Source organism: Notothenia coriiceps, unplaced genomic scaffold, assembly GCF_000735185.1.
Source record: "Notothenia coriiceps isolate Sejong01 unplaced genomic scaffold, NC01 NC01_scaffold00028875, whole genome shotgun sequence".
Classification (NCBI taxonomy): Eukaryota; Metazoa; Chordata; class Actinopteri; order Perciformes; family Nototheniidae; genus Notothenia; species Notothenia coriiceps.
In genome coordinates, this window is record NW_011361576.1 from 1 (window position 1) to 17,567 (window position 17,567).

At 42.2% G+C, this 17,567-nt stretch overlaps 4 protein-coding genes across 4 annotated transcripts in view; 2 read left to right on the plus strand and 2 right to left on the minus strand.

The window, feature by feature from the left end:
- The first annotated feature begins 1,145 nt into the window (after positions 1 to 1,145).
- On the plus strand, positions 1,146 to 4,236 carry cyb5r4 (cytochrome b5 reductase 4). Its single transcript, XM_010786252.1, has 4 exons — positions 1,146 to 1,328; positions 1,673 to 1,759; positions 2,234 to 2,395; positions 3,364 to 4,236. The coding sequence occupies exons 1-4, from the start codon at positions 1,282 to 1,284 to the stop codon at positions 3,416 to 3,418; spliced, it is 351 nt and encodes a 116-aa protein (XP_010784554.1). The 5' UTR covers positions 1,146 to 1,281; the 3' UTR covers positions 3,419 to 4,236.
- Positions 4,237 to 4,315: 79 nt separating this feature from the next.
- LOC104958510 (transmembrane protein 42-like) lies at positions 4,316 to 7,739 on the minus strand. Its single transcript, XM_010786253.1, has 3 exons — positions 7,484 to 7,739; positions 6,272 to 6,418; positions 4,316 to 6,149 (listed from the first exon to the last, which is right to left on the minus strand). Exons 1-3 carry the CDS (start codon positions 7,673 to 7,675, stop codon positions 6,006 to 6,008), a joined length of 483 nt encoding a protein of 160 aa, XP_010784555.1. The 5' UTR covers positions 7,676 to 7,739; the 3' UTR covers positions 4,316 to 6,005.
- A 72-nt stretch (positions 7,740 to 7,811) lies between these two features.
- Positions 7,812 to 8,901, plus strand: kiaa1143 (KIAA1143 ortholog). Its single transcript, XM_010786254.1, has 3 exons — positions 7,812 to 8,035; positions 8,343 to 8,487; positions 8,665 to 8,901. The coding sequence occupies exons 1-3, from the start codon at positions 7,922 to 7,924 to the stop codon at positions 8,871 to 8,873; spliced, it is 468 nt and encodes a 155-aa protein (XP_010784556.1). The 5' UTR covers positions 7,812 to 7,921; the 3' UTR covers positions 8,874 to 8,901.
- Positions 8,902 to 10,901: 2,000 nt separating this feature from the next.
- Positions 10,902 to 17,567, minus strand: part of stt3b (STT3 oligosaccharyltransferase complex catalytic subunit B) — a 19,325-nt gene continuing 12,659 nt past the window's right edge. Inside the window, exons 4-9 of the mRNA XM_010786255.1 lie at positions 16,249 to 16,436; positions 15,435 to 15,606; positions 14,244 to 14,417; positions 13,948 to 14,061; positions 13,553 to 13,759; positions 10,902 to 13,131 (exon numbers count right to left, since the gene is read on the minus strand). Of these exons, the coding sequence (XP_010784557.1) occupies positions 13,051 to 13,131; positions 13,553 to 13,759; positions 13,948 to 14,061; positions 14,244 to 14,417; positions 15,435 to 15,606; positions 16,249 to 16,436 (936 nt within the window). The 3' untranslated portion in view covers positions 10,902 to 13,050. The remainder of the gene's footprint in view (positions 13,132 to 13,552; positions 13,760 to 13,947; positions 14,062 to 14,243; positions 14,418 to 15,434; positions 15,607 to 16,248; positions 16,437 to 17,567) is intronic.

Consider the following 17,567-nt stretch of genomic DNA (forward strand, 5'->3'; position numbering starts at 1 on the left):
CCCCTCTCCCCACTTGTAACGAGCCTAGGTGTGAAACTGGACTCATCCCTTTCATTCCAAGCACACATAAAGACGGTCTGCCAAGCCTCATACTACCACCTGAGGAACACCTCCAAAATGCAACACTCCCTCACCAAACCGGATGCAGAACAACTGTTCCATGCCTTCGTCACCTCCCGCATTGATTACTGCAATTCTCTGCTTGCAGGCATTCCAGCAAAAACCACTCAGAGACTACAATGTGTTCAAAACTGTGCCTCCCGGATACTCACAAAAATACGCAAATCAGAGCACATCACCCCCATCCTTCACTCACTCCTCTGGCTCCCTGTAATGGATCATCTACAAAGTCCTCATAATGGTCTTCAACACCATCAACCACACTGGCCCCACCTACCAAGAGGAACTGCTAACCAGACAACATTCCATACAGTACCTCACGCACACTCAGGTCAACCCGCTCCAATGTCCTGGCTGTTCCGCGGACAAAACTAGTCACCATGGGAAACCGTGCTTTCTCCTCCCTGGGTCCCTAGGTCTGTGGAATCAGCTTCCAGAGAACATACGGACCTCGGCATCACTCTCAGTTTTTAGGAAATGCCTCAAGACCCACCTGTTCCGTACCACATTTTACTGACAGTCCTTTATTTTATTTTTATTTTTTTAAACCCTTTATGCTCTTAACCTTTGATTTTTATTTTTTATATTACCATATTTTCTTCAATATGCTCCTTTAGATATATTTTTATTTTATTATTTTCTCCTTATAGCTTTGTAAAGCACCTTGAGATGACGTTGTCTTTAAAGTGTGCTATATAAATCAAATGTATTATTATTATTATTATTATTAAAACCATTGAATAGGGCCGATCTAAACAGCTATTCTTCTTCTGTTGTAACTACAGTGATGTTGCACTGAGCCATAGCGTGGATGAACCCACACAACAGTGCTGTACCTGAACACATCCTGTGTCAGTACTCCACTGAAGGTACACGCTGCTGCTAATGTGTGCTACTTTTGACTATGCAGCCTGGGTAGACCTTGTAGTGTTCTTATCAATGTTACTCTTTGCCTTCTCATCGTGAACACCTGAATGCAGCTTTAGCTTAGGGCAGGACAGCTGTCACAGAAACACTCTTAGTTAAATCTCTTCTCTTGTCTGTTGTTGCTCTCTAGGTGACTGTGTATCCATCAGTGGTCCAGAGGGGACCTTCAGTCTCCGCCCCCTTCATGATGTCACACACCTCTACCTATTAGCAGCAGGCACAGGGTTCACACCAATGGCTCGCCTCATCCAGCAGGCCCTGCAGGACACCGACACCATGAGGTGGGAACTCCCCGGACCGGCTGCCCTTTATTTAGTTCCCAAATTCATATTTTTAGATCTGTTTTTGTTATTTATTAGGCTTTGTGTATGATTGGTTATGTTTTTTGATGTTGTGCTGTCTTTGCAAAAAGCTCATTCGAATTGCATCCCCTTTCTTTTATTAATAGTTATTTTAGTGTCATGGGTTTAAATGTTTTAAATTGAAATTGGGGAAATATTTCTGTTGTGAATTAATTAATGTGAGATTTATAGTGTAGACTAACTGCAAGACATGAAGCACTCAGACCACCTGATTAGAACTCCATGGCCTTGCCTGACACTCATCTTTGTTTGTGTTTCCTCAGAAAAACCAAGCTGCTCTGTTTTAACCGGCGTGAGGAGGACATCCTGTGGCGCTGTGAGCTGGATGACCTGGCTGCTAACACTGACAGGTACTGACTGTTTTAGATCTGAACAAATGACCAGAAAGATACTTCTTAGAAGGAAGATGAAGAGACGATTCACAGGAGGGAACATTCAAATGTTTGTTCTATCTTAAAGCCCTCTCTGTGGATTTGAATCAGAAACGGGTTCTGTTTGGAAGCTTTCTGGGATAACCTTCAACAGCTGCAGCGGTCTATTATTCAAATACATTTGGCAGCTGCAGTCTGCAATTTGGTCAGTGCTCTACAATGAAATAAATGATGTGCTGCCTGGTGCACAAACACATCCTAAATGTATTGTACTTGTTATGGACGTTGGCAACAGAGAAAGACTTGGAAATGCTAAAGGTTTCTCAACACATGTGTAATAAGGTAGAAGTGTGAGATACAGATGATTTCCATCTTTAAACAGGATTGTGCTACATCTATACCTCAGTTTGTGTGTGTGTGTACACCTTCAGAATGTGTGTGTTTGTGTGTCAGGTTTCAGGTGGAGTACGTGCTCTCTGATCCCTGTGACAGTTGGAGCGGCAGGACGGGTCGGGTGGAGGAGTCCATGCTGGAGGATTTCCTCACCAGGCCGGAGGGCTCCAAATGCTACGTGTGTGTGTGTGGCCCCACTGCCTTCACAGAGATAACAATAGGGTGTGTATTATTAAGTCAGATGGAGTCAAACACATGCACAATTCATTATAACCTGATCAGACAGGATGTCATTGTATTTGGACATTGCACAGGAAGTTTGTGCACACAGCTAGGCTAGGTGGTGCATACTGTAAGTCAAACCTGATCCTGCTCCATGTCCAAAAAACAATCAATGCAATCTTCTCAAAGTATGTGACAGCTGTAAACCATTGAGTTACACAGGAGGAGGGCTTCAGTCAGCCTTAGAATTGAATTCATGCATTTTAATTAACAAATCAGGTGTTCACCTAATGCATTTCAAAAACATAAAGTGCTTCTTCCAATAATATATTGAACTTTATTTCAAATGTATTATACCATTGTAATCCCCATTATTTGTCAAATGTAACAGTACCTTTTTTGTATCCTGATTTAATTAATCTCGTTACATGTCATCAATTATTCCTCAAGCCTGGTTGCAACTACAAACCGTTGGTATTATTTTAACCCATGTAGGTTTTATATTTGTAAGACTTTTCTGAGAGTCAATTTCATGGGCACCTTCCCTGTGTAAACTCCCATCACAGCACAACATCACAACATACAAGGTTTATACATTGTTATCATTACTAATGGGAATGATGGCCACAACATCTAAAAAACACCAATATTGAGTATCTATAAAAAAAACAAATGTGAAAACATAGAAAAAGGTCCTTGTGTTCCACTGGGCTCTAATACGACATTTCAGCATACATTAGAAAGGGCATTTGCTTCAAGCTTGCTCTCACTTTGTTGACCTTCTTTATCACTGACCAGTAACAATCAAACCATTTCAGAATTGGTTAGTGAGGTATTTATTATTCAGATGAGAAGTGTTGGCCACAATATCTTCATATCAGAAATGTGATAATAAATAAATCACACTGCAGTGATACTCAGCCCTAAGGTCACCTCTTCTCTCTCCCTCTTGTGTGTCGGTGTTTCAGCTTGTTGAAGCAGCAGGGCTTCAGTGAAGGGGAGCTGCACGCCTTCCTGGGGTGAAGAGCCTCCACACACCCCCACCCTGCAGAGAGTGTGTGTGTCTGTGTGTGAGAGAGCATCACAGAGCTGACTTGAATTGATCAACTTGTAAAAACATTTCTATGCACGAGGACCTGATGACGCTGACAGCAGGAAACGCCTCCAGGCTCTGATGGGCGTCATGAATATCACCAACTCAAGTACAGTGAGATTCTTCTGAGGGCAGACATTTCGCTAACTATGAGTTGAAACATTTTAAAGATGTGTAGAATAAAAAGTCATATATACTGAGACAGAGGAATGAATGAAAGGGATGTGTATATGCAATATGATATGTATGTATTGTACTGTCTCAGTTCCATGTATGCAGTTGCAGTGGAAGTGAAACCACTGAAATAAAATGCATTAAGTTGTTTAAAGGTTAGTCTCCCTTCATTGAGACTGGGGCATTTGACAATATTACTTCTGATCGGGGTATTGATCCATGCAAGTTTAATTTTGAGTCATCAAGTTCTTTCTGAGTTGATTTGTTTTTCCTTAAAGAGTAAGTAAACACAGGCTAAAACCTGCTGCTGCTGCTGCTGCTGCCTTGCATACATTACGCCTTTTCTCTTTGCTGAAGCACTGATGTAACACTGTTACGTCACTAATCATGTACTAAATATGATAACAACAGATGTTGTTCTGTTTCCTGTGACACGTGTACATTAGCATAAAGCTAACTCTGGTACAGCTAAGATGTGAGCTTTTGACTTCAGCAAAACATATGTTTATGTCTCCACTGCACCTCCCGAGAAACACATGCAAGCCCCTCTTGAGGAGGGCTGAAGTCCACATTCATTAAAGATTGTTCCATCACCTTAATGACCAAAAAAGAAAGGCACAAACTGTGGAATGAGTGTGAACTTTCTAACACAATAAATTAGTACTCTTTTATTGACGGTGGCTCAACAAAATGACTGAAGCCCATTCAAGCCGAATGAAAGCCCGTGTGGACAGTCTGGTTGTCCTCATCCCTTGTGGACTGATGTTGTATTATTTGCTTGTTTGCGCCACAGTTTTACATTTTCTCTGCACAAAACAACACGGCTCATTGATTTAAAGATGTTTAGTTGTATGGAAATAAAATGCAATCCTTAATCTTTCTACATACCCACTGCAACCCCTCCAGTACCGGCTAGGTACTAGTCAGTGTTCCAAATTCACTTATTGCTGACACTCAGAGTATTTGTATATAATCATATACATTCAGATTAACAATATTAGCATACAATAAACTCCTAAAGAGTCAAAAAACACACTATGAGGAGTTACAATATATACTTTAAGAGTTACATTTTGAAATAATATTAACAACAGTAGCGAATAAATCCACACAATGTTAGTAAAGAATGTACTACCCATGTACAACGAATGTGCAACAATAAGCCAGAAAGAGATGTATGTGTGATGGACGGTTCTTTGTATCCATGAAGCCAGTACATTGGAGTATGTTTTCCAGACATTCTCATTCTAGTATTCCAACATCAACTTTGTTTCATACTGTCGACACCTTCCAGTATATTATGCATGATGTCACACAGGTCTTTAGATTCATTCATCTCATCTAAGTCCATGTCGGAAGCATCTTTGAGGGAACCCTGATGTGCTGTTGGGTTATTAACATTGCCTTTAGGGCCGATACTAATGTTGCTATGACAACTGTTTAGATGCTTTGTGAACACTGCAAAACTTCTGATCTGTAGTGAACATCCCTGCTGGGCACACACAAGATCTTTTTGACGTGGGAATCCACCAAAGTACTTTATGTGCTGAATTACCATACTTGGTGCATGATGCGACGAACCACAAATGTAGCAACGAAACATTGTTTGTTTTTGTTATGCTGTGACGAGCATCCACATGAAGAACACCAACTTGTGGCACTTATAGTACTCCATGGACTTTAGCTTTACTATAGACACATGCATTTCCAAGCATTTGGTCTACCTATGTTGTAAATGTATTATCTTTTCAATTTACCCACGACGTCCATTGCACGTCTGTCCCTCCTGGGAGAGGGATCCCTCCTCTGACCTTGTAGATAAAGCAGGCATCCTTTATTCATTTTATTTGTAATACAAATACAGATAAGATCTCGTTAACACATTCAGCAAAAGTCCCCATGATTCTGATGTACTTATTTGTTCAAAAATGCAAATCAACAAGTTTTGAACCAGCTGTCCTGAAAGTCAGCTCTGTGGTGCTTGGAATCATTTCCCACAGGCACACTGGGGATTTGTAAAACTACTCTCCTGGTATTCTTGCCATCTAATCAATTCCAATTTCAGAAAGAAAGTTGATCTCAAACCCCACCAAAACAAGATGTGCAATGACGTTTCCTTTCCAAAACAACTGCATGAACAGTTAATGCACTTTATGCACTGAACTGGTGACTGATGAATGAATCATCAGCTCTGTGTGTCTGTCTGAATGTTGGTGTGCCACTGTGTTGCATTTGGACAATTAATGACCACTGAGCCCTGAGGGTTCCCATCGTTATTCGTCAGTCTTGTCACAGGTAGTTGTGACTGAAGAACAGTGTCCGCGTGCATGGATCACGGCTCCATCAGCTGTGCTTCTTGACCTCCTTCGGTGGGAGTGTGTGAGGCGTGGATTCATGCAGCAGCAGCAGGCCACACAGAGTCAGAGAGATCCCCACCCACCAGAGAGCTGCATGACTCTCTCCAAAGAACAGCCTCCCCAGGATGGCCTGGACACAAACAGAAGAGACTCGCTGTGAAACACAGGCACAAGAGACTGGACACCTTCAGAATAATTTGCTGCCAAGTTCTTTTCTTTTCAAATGATCATTGCATCATGGGTAATACTAACTGAGGAGATGAAGTTGGACGCAGTGGTGGTGACCGTGGCCCTGGCTGAAGAGGAGCAGTGTCTGAGAGCCTTGGAGAAGAAGGCCCACATGACAGCGTTACAGGAGAGCAGCAGGCCGGCACACAGCAGCCGCAGAGGGAGCAGCAGCTGCACACACACAGGAGGAGAGAGGAGAACCCTTCTCTGTTCACTTGGGTTCACATCTGGTTCCTTACCGTTTTAAGTGTCACCATTACTATTAGCCCACAATGGTTCCAGTAGTTATTAAACACATAAAAGGCATTACTTTTTCACTTCACTGATGAGTGTTCCTTGAACTGCATGCTACAAATGAAACATTACAGGTTATTCTTGCTCCTTTTCAGTTCAGCAACACTTAGTTATACTAGCAGGGCAAATGTAAGAGCATAGAGGCTCTACACCTAATAGCTTTAAAACGTGTAGAGACTTGCATGATTTTTACATTAGGGGTGTGTGTGTGTGTGTGTGTGTGTGTGTGTGTGTGTGTGTGTGTGTGTGTGTGTGTGTGTGTGTGTGTGGGTGTGTGTGGTTGTGTGTGTGTGTGTGTGTTGTACCATTGTGGCCTGACTCATTATGTGAGAGCAACTGTTTGTGGCCAAATAAATCAATAGTAGGAAAATAGAGTAGCAGCATATAGTTAAAATTAACTTTTACCATTACTGTTAAGAAAAGGTCTATTTATTTGTATCCTAATATTTTACTCTAACTTCTTAAGTTCATGAAGTATAATTATATTTATTTTAATTGCACAAGTTCTAACAACACATTTCTTATGTATTACAAATATATCATTCATTTATTATTTCATTCTAAATGGAGTAACTGTCACAAAACCGAATTTTCCCGGGATAAATACATTGTGTGATTGATTGATAGATGATTGTGATTTTCCTCCTATTCAATATTTCACACCTGCAGTAAAAACTCTTACAATTCAAAGGAACTTTATTGGCACGGCCATATCAAAAACATAGTATTGTCAAAGCATGTTGTACAAGATGTTACAACAACAAAATAAAAGTAGAAAAGATTGAACACTGAACAACTTCATTTGTTTAGACTCACTGGATTCCACACAGTACCATGTCCCAAACTAAGTGAAAATGACCCTCGAGTTATATGCATGTATTTCTTCTAACATGTCCGGAAAGTATTAAAGACCCAGAGTAGTGTTGAAGCGGTCCTCCTCACCCAGTCGCAGGCTGCAGTCTCTCCGGGTATGTGAGTCCAGCTGAGCCCGGACACGCACATCCCTCTCAGGTGCTCGGCACCGAGGGACAGCTTGGCGGACAGAGAGGCAGTGGCTCCCAAAAAGCCCGCAAATACCGCATAAAAAGATCCTGAAATCATATCTGACTGACTGCGGCAGGAGTCGGCCAGCATCAGAGAGGAGACAGCCCACTGACAGTCAACTTCCTGTTTCTGTGTCACGTCGTGTCACTCCGGTGGGAGGCAGCAGTGCACTCAAATGTGGCTATTCTGCGGAGAAATAAGTAGAAGAAGAAAAGGTCGCCCAATTGCAGTAGCTCCTGAGAGCACGTGACTTGCAGCGGCACATCTTTGGTGAAACCGTAGAGTGTATTTAGGCCTGCAAACATTTTTGTCTTTAGATCGTATAACTCATTTGCAATGAACAAAAGCAAGGCCAGTGGCGTGACGTGGGTGAAACCCGCGGAGCCGTCCTTTCTGAAGAAGTTTAAGAAGGATGTTGGTTATAAAGAAGGACCGAGTGTTGAAACTAAGGTGAATATGTAAATAATGTGGGGCTTTGTATTCCTGTATTTACGTTTAAGCTAGCAACACAAAGCCTGAACAAGGCTAACACATTTGAGTGAAATAATAGCAATAGCTTTCTTTTGACCAGATTTGTGTTTGTATTGGGTCTCAGTGACAGTCTGTTGATTGAACCATTGTCTGTCATTTTAACAATACACGTTCACTTTGATTCGAACATCGGAACACCGCTTTGCCTGGAAAGATATGAATGAAACATTTGAAACGGGTTTAGTTCTCTCATTAGATGCATGTCTGTGTTTTATTTTCCTCTCAGTTGCAGACCATGCCAGTCCTGGATGATGACAGCGGCAGTGACCGGGAGGACGAGCTCCCTCAGGTGGTGGTTCTGAAGGGGGGGGACCTGAGCGCAGAGGACGTGAAGAAGATCAAGGACGAGCTGCGTCCTGCAGGGGAGAAAGGTAACACCAGCAAGGGTTCCTTTGTTGTTCTGGACAGAAACGGAATGATGCAGTCCAGTTCCATGTTTTATTGACATTTCTGTCGATAGGCTCCAAGTGTTGTATTTTGCCAAGGCATCAGCAGGGATCTACCACTAACTGTTTTTGATGAATCACATACATCCGTCCTGTCCACAGATGATGGTAAAATCCTCTTCAAGAAACCAGCCAAGCGCTCCTCCTCAGACAAATTCCAGGGCATCAAGGCCAGCTCCAGCAAGAAGAAGAAGAGTGATGAAGAAGAGGAGGAGGGGGAGGAAGTGAAGAAAGAGGTGAAGTCTGGAAAGAAAGTAAAAAATAACAGCCTTCTATCATTTGGAGGGGAGGAAGAGGAAGAGGAGAACTAACTTGTATTGATGAAAGAGTGTCATAAAGCCATCTGACAGAAATCACCAAGGGGACATTTGAATGTGTATGGTGACTTGTTCATAATATTGATGATTTGGAACAGGGGGTAATTGCCCTGGAGTTCCCCAACAGTGTGCAGCCTGTCCATGTGTAGTTGTTGTCTAAGCCCACTGACTACAAACAGTCTATACTTGATATTACTGACGACAGTTTGATTCATTTCAGTACACTTTAAATAGATTAACTTTTCTTTAAATAACAATTCCATCCGAATAAACATCTTGATTCAGCCGACACAATGCTGACAGACTTGGCAAAGTAGAGTTCACCTTTTGATTATTGACCTACCTTAAACAAGTTTCAGGTTTCCATGATTTGTAAATCTAAAGCCCACTAAGGCATTTTAAAAGTTCTGAATCCTTGGAAGTTTATTTGAATACTGAAATGAATGGACACCTGTTTAAAAAAAGAAGAAAGAACGATGGTTAACAGAGATGTAGGATATTTTTCATGAGCTAAAACATGGAATATCACCAGTGTTGTTGTATGTCATTTTTCATCAAACATCTGGCCAGAGAACATCAGCAGTAGGTGCTAAAGCTGTGCTTCTGTTTGAAGGTGCTCCTCAGAACAGCTGCTTCCGTTTCATGCAAACAAATCTGATTGATGGAAATCAAGCAACACCACTTTCAAAAACCAGGAGGTTGATTGTTAGATTTCATGCTAATTTTACATGGAACCATATTAGTCAATCCCAAGAGTGAACATTTGGAATAAATAATTGACACATTGTCATATTGTTGAGGTTGAATGCAAACTGACAAACCTTTGATAAACTGTTCTTAAAGAAATCTATTCCACCTAAAAAGAAACTCCTGAAACCAGGTCATCCCCCCTCGTCCCAGTATCTCCACCTTCTACTGGAGTCGGAACAGTTCAAGCTGCTTGTCGTGTGACGGTGAAACACCTGCTTCTTTACATATGTTTTTGTTGATGTTTTTCATCCTCAGCTGCTGTGTATTTGTATGTCCAAGTGTTTAAGACATGGAAAATAATTAATTGTAGAATTGTTCATACATTTATGTTTTGAACATATTCTAGCTTCGACAAAGGAGCTGAAAGTCAAATCATGCGTTCTTGTCAATGCAATTGTATGTTTTTTTAAAGTGTTTGTTTTATTGTGTGCATTTTTATGAAAATGGTGGCTGTAACATTTGAAATATAAAAACATCCTGTTTTGTACGCTCATTGTTTTCAGTGTGTGAGGTCACAGATGCACTGTGGAAGTGGTGTGTTCACTGAACGAAGAGCAGAATAGTAGATGACAGCATGGTTAATGTTCTGAAAGCTAAAGAAGCATTAACATGGAGGAATGGTTCACATTGATACTAGCTTTTCATTTCAATGTGCCTTCATCCTTTCTAAATGTTTACTGTAGAAAGATAAGTTAATGTAAATATGAAAAATGTGTGAGAGATATGCAGTTTAGTATCAGGGTGTTCGCGGGGTATTACAAGTTGATTAATTTAGCGAAAATGAAGGCTATTAAAAAGTATTAAACGGCATTTCCCAAGGTATTACATTTTGTAGCTTGTTTTTAATAAGTCTATCAATTGTCCAAAGAGGTTGTATTCTACAGTCTGCCTGAATGTAATCATTGCGTAGGTGTGTAGTGTGATTCTGTGTAGTTTATTTATGGCATCCCGTTGGATTTGACGTCATCTGAACAGGACATCGCACGCTCACTGCTTGATAGCGCGCGAAGGTCCGTTTACGCCGGTTGTTAAGCAACATCGTTATGGGGAAATGCAAGTCTGCGTCCAAATGGTTGGAAGATGAGGAGGAAGGACAATCTGAGGTAAAGTGTGTCGCCAATGTAACCGGTTAAAAATGAAAGTGGCCATGAGGTCTTAAAATGTATGGAAAGGGTCTTAAAAAAGTATTACATTTGACTTCAGGATTCCTGAGTATACCGTATAATATCACAAGCATTGTGCACATAGTAATTAAGACATAATATTACAAAGTTATTTCAACCTCTTTATTTGAAAAGGCATGTTTCATTCTCACACCTGCATCTACATTACAATTGAAGGAAGAAACCTTGACTTAGAAAATCAAAGCTGAACAAATCCTCGCATTTCCTGACGGGACGCTGCCCAGCTTCAGTCATCTGACTCCAGCGTCCATGAAATAAATAAGCTCACTGACTAGAGCTCTGGGAATAAGAGACTTGTTTCTGTTCCGTTTCTCAAGCAGGAGTCATTTGCTTCTTGTGATGTCTTCAAGAAACAAGTATTAAATCATAGGGCAAAAACCTCACTCAAATCTAAATTCATTGGTTATTCTGAGAAATGGTAAGACTGATTGCATGACAGAAATAAAGATCAAACAGTGGAGATTCAGAAAATAACAAAGAATAAGAGTGTCCACCGTCTGAATGGCCCTCCGTCGTGTGGAAACCTCGGAGGACTTTAGAGCCTGTTCCTCCAGATTCATGAGGAAACGCTCGGTGTTAGTGAAGCATGTCTGAAGCAGATAATGCGCCTGGGAAGAGTGGTGGATCAGAGACATGGAGGGAATGTGACCGACTGACAGCCATGCAGACAGCAGTATGGCTCGAGGAATTGACATGAGCTCTCCATTCATAGTGTTTGAAATGCTCCTAGGCACCGATAGTTTTCCCAGCAGCTTGACATTTGAGTGCTTCATTCCAAATGTGTTTAATGATCACACTGGCAGGCAGGACATGAACCCCTGCTAGCACATTCTACTAGCAACACAAAGTGGTAGAGACTAAAATGATCCGTTTACACTCACATGTAGTTACTTCATATACCTTACACACACACACACACAAACCTGCACACACACACACACACACACACACACACACACACACACACACACACACACACACACACACACACACACACACACACACACACACACACACACACACACACACACACACAATTGAAGGATGGAACGTGCCCTGCCTACACATTGAGATGTGTTCATTTGAGTGAGTCTTTGATTAATCATCATTAACCAATCAAATGTAAACCTGGGTACATGGCTGGCTTCAGAGCGCATCTTAAAAAGGTCTGACACTGAGCTCTGTCCTGAGCTCAATGTGTGAATGATACAGATTACAATAACACACAGCTTTCACAATCACACACAGCTTTCACAATCACACACAGTTTAAAGGATTTTTCTGGTTGAGTGGATTCATAGCTTTAGAAGTCATTTCTATAATCTAAAGTAATGTTGTATTCTTTAGCTCATTGCTGAGCTCTGGGCATTACTAACAAAGGTCTGAAGGGAAAGAAACACGAGCTTTGGACTGTTAGATATTGTATGACGTCTTCTGTTGCTAGCAGGAGCTTCCAAAGACTGAACAAATAATAGTTTAAACGCAGCAAGCCTGAATTGTGGGAAATGTAGGAGCAAATGGATATGGAGCTTGAGCCATATAAAGGATGTTATCTTTCCTGATAGAAACGCTGAAGACAGCGCAGCAGGACGAGGCCTAGTGATGGCCGTTTCATGTTGGCACATATGTGTACATGCATACTCTTATTAATAATTGGTTTGAATGAAACGCATAAAAAACATACTGCTGTATATGTTCCACCACCTCAACTTTCCAAAAGCATCTGAGCAAAAACTCAACCTCTGAAAGGCAAAACTCAAGAAGCAGGGTGGTGCATTTGGGTTGCTCTCCTTTGCATCAAATAGAATATCTATGAACATTTGAATACACAAAGAGAAAACACACTTTCATTCCTCCCTAAATCACTGGGCCTCCCTCTGGATTGGGGACGTGGTAGAACAGAGGTGTGTTCCTGCAGGCTCCTCGGAATGAGGACAGCTCTCTGTCTCTCATCACATTCAAGTACAAAAAGAAAAGCCAGTTAAAGGTTCCTCAGGTTAAAACCAGTGTGGGTAGGGTCTCCCATTTTCTGCACTTTGACCCCACTTATCAGATCAAAGGTCAGCTGGGGGTCAACACATTCTTTCAGCTGATGGTAATATCAGGAGCCTGGGGTGACTGTGTTCCTCATTCATCTTGTTGGTGGATTTACTGTTGCTGCTTGATTTTGTTGAAAGTTTGGTTTTAGATGTTCCTCCTCTACCGTCCACAATGTGCCTCTGGTGGTGGGGGGCTCTCTATAAAAACTTCTTGCTCAGTTTCTTGCCCTTCTTGAGGGAGAGCTTGTTCTTGATGTGTCCCCTCTTCCTCTTGGATGTCTGCAGAGAGAAGACAAATCAAGCCGAGATTGGACACTTCAGATGACACATAATCAACCTTTTTAATCACATCTGAAGTAAGACCGCATCAGAGGTCACGTTGACCCCATTGCTTTGGTATCATTTTGTACAAAAACAGTGTTAATATGTGCTTGTTGTTTAGAGGCCCTTTCTTTCACTGCAGGGAAAACCTCTTTCATTTGCTTTGTGTGTGTTGACATGAAAAGTGAGCACACACACCCTTATTCCTGCATCACCTAAAAGCCTGTTCTGTATAATCACTGTTGTACAAATTAAGTGAATGAATGGCCATTGAATGCTATTAAATATGCCTAAATACGTGAATAAAATAATATGACAGGTTACGATGGATTGCACGGTTGAACACCAGATGAAGAATAGCATCGGGATCGGGCGGTACCTTTTTGGAGGTGTATTTCTGCTTGGTGTCGGTGCCTCTCAGCTGGTGTTCCACACGGTCTCTGTTCTCCAGCTTCTTCACTTTATAAATCCTGACCAGCCAGTGCTCTGAGGTGAAGGCTTCCTCCAGGTGCTTCAGCGTGATGTCCTTGTTTCCGATCTCAGCATTGCGAGTTCGATCAAAGCCCGGCGGCGTCCGGAAGTCCAGCTAAAACAGAAATAAAGACAAGTGAGCTTGTTTATGTCTGAATCCTATTTAATCTATTTTCCACTTAAAAACTATTTTGTCAAGCATTTGTATTTGCAATGAAACAAGTTATGCAAGAAAACAGTACAGATACGTTCCTATGGAATAGGGAAGCATGTTGCGCAGAAAGATCATACATGATGACAAACCTGCATTTCTCCAAATCGGTAGTAAGACATTTTGTACATGAGGCAGTTGAGCAGCGTTGGGGAACCAGCTTTGTCCACTCTGAACTCTCCCTGGGGGGTGAAGTAGTCACTCTCCTGGGTTCAGAGGCAAAACAGAGAGACAGATGGAAAGGGAAAAGTCAACTCACACACTTTGATCCATGATTTCCTTTGATGTAGCAGCCCAACCATTTGGCACACAAGAGATCCTTGATTTCCCTAAGCAGTTTGCTCCCTCAGAGAGCACATCTCTGAGCGGGTGGTGTGACCTATCTCACCCTGATGTCCCTGGGGTGCTCGCCCTCTGCGATGCGCACCATCCACAGGAACTTGTTGATGTCGTCCCCCGAGTAGCCAATCACCCCCCCGAAGATGATCAGGACATAGTCAACATCCAGTGACCTCATGATTTCATAGGCTGCCGTCTCATTAGATGACATGGCTTTTCCCACCTGTGGGAACATAAAGGAACAGCAACTTTACATTTCATTTTCCAATCAACAGAACTCATGTGAATATTTAAAAAGGGGCACTGCAGTGATTTCACCATGATCAGTTTAGTACTTTTCAGTTGAGCAGTGGCTTTGGAGGAGCCCAAGCATTATCACGTCTGAGAAGACAACCCTGATGATGTCACTGTGAAGGGTCTTGAAAATTGACCTATTTGAGTCAGAACATGTGTGGATTTGCTGCATCTTTTCATTTTCTTTTGGATTAAAACAATGAATGTCTAAATCAAGGGAGTACCGGTGGCACAGATGTCCAGTCCTGAGATCTCCCCTCCACCTGCTCGCAGTGCACTGATACATGATGTCCACCTGCTCTGTTTCCTGTGAACCACCAACACTGTGGCAGCCAGCAATTGTCTATTTCATAGCATCAATTTAGAAAAATAATAAAGATATTTTTACACTTTTTAGCAGGTTTGCTAGCCGGCCACTGCTAAGCTAATTTCCGTTGTGGCTTGACTAATTTTAACGCCCAGCCGCCCAATGTGAAGTGGAAGCTGCTCTGGCTCACTATGTGCACGCAACTTACAGTACAACAGAGAGATCCATGCAGAATTCAATGTGGAATGAGGTTAGCTAATGTCTGTGAGTTTGCAGTGTGGTATATGTATTTGTATCTGTGTGTGCGTGATAGATTAGATTTATATATCTGTTTTTTATAACTAATGTGATTTTGATCAAAGTGTTTATAGAGCACAACACAATTGAATAGCAAGATAGCCAAATACTGAAAGGAACAAAAATCTTCCTCGGCATGGATCTCACTGACTCTGTACATCAGAAGCAAATAACTTATCCGAGCCGTGAAAGCTGGAAGAACTGAAGGGGACATGCCACTTCCGTATAAAAACTGGGACAGCAAGGAGCAACGCTGATGTGTTTGTAACTTTGCACGCAGTTTCAGCGTTAGCACAGTAACTGCGGTGTGATCAGAGGTCATACAGGCGGAGCAGCTCTCACCAGTGCTATGTGACTGTTGTTCCAGGTGTTGTTGTCCACCAGCGTGGTTCTATTGGCCATGCCTGCTATCTGGTAGCCGTAGTCCCACCATGACATCACTCGGGCGTGCTCGTCTGTGTTCTGCCTCAGCCAGTAGTACGCCTCTCTGAAGTCATCGAGGATGTTACGGGACCTGCACAAAGGTTTTGTAAAACAAGAGATATGTATTTCGAGTAGATTATTTACTGTGAATATTACATCAGAGATCAGTTTTCCTTTTATTGTAAGGAACTTTGTATACAATTGTTCTATGAGCTCTTTAGAACCACAGCATTAAAGCCCTTCACACAGTCCTTCACCGCTTCCTGTCCATGCAGTGCCTGTGTTATGCAAGCTGCTCCCCTGACATCCATCTCTGAGATGTCTGCCTTTCAGCAGAAGGATGTGTTGGTGTTGACTAACAGCCTCTCTCCGAGCATTATCAGCTTTTCTTGTTGGACACTCCCAAGTGTCCATATCAGTTCATGGAGTAATTGCTGGTAACAAGCTGGATCTGATAACATTTTGCTCAAATGTTTTGTTATTTTCTTTCTTTATACAACTGTACAGGTTATGCTAATGTAGGGCTATACTTATATTTGAAAAGCAGTTTAAAAAGGTTTGATGGCAGAATTCTAGAATGCAATGAAAATCAGACATACTTTATTCATTGTTTTGTTATATAGTAAAGTTTCAAGAAAGTGGCATTTTAATCATGTTAGAATGGAGGCAGGTACATGATGTCTTAACGTGTGTGTATATGGTTGGGAAAAGCCCATTGTGTTGTATGACTCACCCATCGTTATTGTATGATGCGAGTACTACACTGGGGCTGGAGTAGGCGTTGCTGGTGACCCAGGTGCAGTGGACCGCGAACATCATGAGCAGCATCAGCATCAGCATGGTGACGATGGACTTGATGTTGGGGCCCAGGCCCTCCTCAGCCTTCTCCTGCTCCGACACATGTTTACGCACCTTACCGGCCTGCAGAGGACACCAACAGGACACCATGTGTGAGCTTATTGAAGACAAGGAGCTCTGTTCAAAATGAGCCAATAATACTACCAGAGATGATATATGGTCCATATCAAGAGAATTCTCAGGCCGTTTTATGGCGTCTACTTAAAACACCGCCTTTCAGGATACCTGCAGTTCATTATTCCCATTAGGCGCGTTCACACCGCAGTACTTTTGTCGCGTTCACACAAAAAAGAGCCGGAACTAAAATGAGTTCATGGAACCTTTTTTACCCCCTTATCCATCCCCTGCTAGAGAGCGGTACTTTCGTGGAGAAAAAGGTTCCTAGTCGTGTTGGCCTGGGCGGATTGCAACCACCGCCCGATAAACTCCCAAAGGTTTTGTGAAGCCGTCATTTTATATCCTCGCTTAGCATTATAGCTTAGCCATTAGCCCAGCGCAGAAACGCAGAGAGCTAAACTTATGGCAACACAAAAGAAAACCATGGGAGTGTGGGAGATGAGAGGTGTCGGGGTCGGCGATTTAACTTGGAAGAGGCTCAGAAAGCTCGGGACTGAAACCAGTCCCAGCATCTTCTACCGAAGCCAGTCCAGCAGCTTCTACAGAGCCAGTCCCCGATCCGGGACTTCCGGTCGGGAACCTTCGGGTGGCAGATACGCCGTGAAGTTGTTTGCGGCCTGCCAGTAAAACCCAAAGCAGAAGAAGAAGAAGTGACGTCAGCGGGCTTTCATTTGCCTTAATCCTCCCTCAGGACTTATCCGGTGTGAACGCGATCTGTTACTTAGTTCATCAGAACGATAACAGTTCTGATAACTAAAATTCTGGATGACCTCTGCTGGGAAAAGTACTGCGGTGTGAATGCGCCTATTATACTCATTTGCAGAGAAAATTACAGAACATAAACCTAGACTGCAGTGCATCTTTCCCTGAGGATGGAAGTAAAATAGTGATGGATACAGATGTATTTCACTTTTTTAAAAGGCAGATACCAAAACACAATGAATTAACAAATTCGTATTACACGATAAACCAACATGACAAGTCCTGCTCAGGCAGGTCCTGAACTGATGAAAATGTAGATGTTTTAGGATGACATTTGGATGTCTTGCATTTATTTGTGTTGTTTAGTTAGTTGTT

What these genes read in the sequence shown, in the direction of transcription:
- LOC104958510 (XM_010786253.1), bottom strand. Translation starts at nt 7,675, where the DNA reads ATGCTGGCCGACTCCTGCCGCAGTCAGTCAGATATGATTTCAGGATCT. An exon ending in AGACTGCAGCCTGCGACTGG is followed by an intron (nt 6,419 to 7,483) that starts GTGAGGAGGACC and finishes GTGTGTGTGCAG; the next exon opens with CTGCTGCTCCCTCTGCGGCT. An exon ending in CGTCCAACTTCATCTCCTCA is followed by an intron (nt 6,150 to 6,271) that starts GTTAGTATTACC and finishes GTTTGTGTCCAG; the next exon opens with GCCATCCTGGGGAGGCTGTT.
- cyb5r4 (XM_010786252.1), top strand. Translation starts at nt 1,282, where the DNA reads ATGGCTCGCCTCATCCAGCAGGCCCTGCAGGACACCGACACCATGAG. An exon ending in CAGGACACCGACACCATGAG is followed by an intron (nt 1,329 to 1,672) that starts GTGGGAACTCCC and finishes GTGTTTCCTCAG; the next exon opens with AAAAACCAAGCTGCTCTGTT. An exon ending in CTGGCTGCTAACACTGACAG is followed by an intron (nt 1,760 to 2,233) that starts GTACTGACTGTT and finishes TTTGTGTGTCAG; the next exon opens with GTTTCAGGTGGAGTACGTGC.
- kiaa1143 (XM_010786254.1), top strand. Translation starts at nt 7,922, where the DNA reads ATGAACAAAAGCAAGGCCAGTGGCGTGACGTGGGTGAAACCCGCGGAG. An exon ending in GACCGAGTGTTGAAACTAAG is followed by an intron (nt 8,036 to 8,342) that starts GTGAATATGTAA and finishes TTTTCCTCTCAG; the next exon opens with TTGCAGACCATGCCAGTCCT. An exon ending in GCGTCCTGCAGGGGAGAAAG is followed by an intron (nt 8,488 to 8,664) that starts GTAACACCAGCA and finishes TCCTGTCCACAG; the next exon opens with ATGATGGTAAAATCCTCTTC.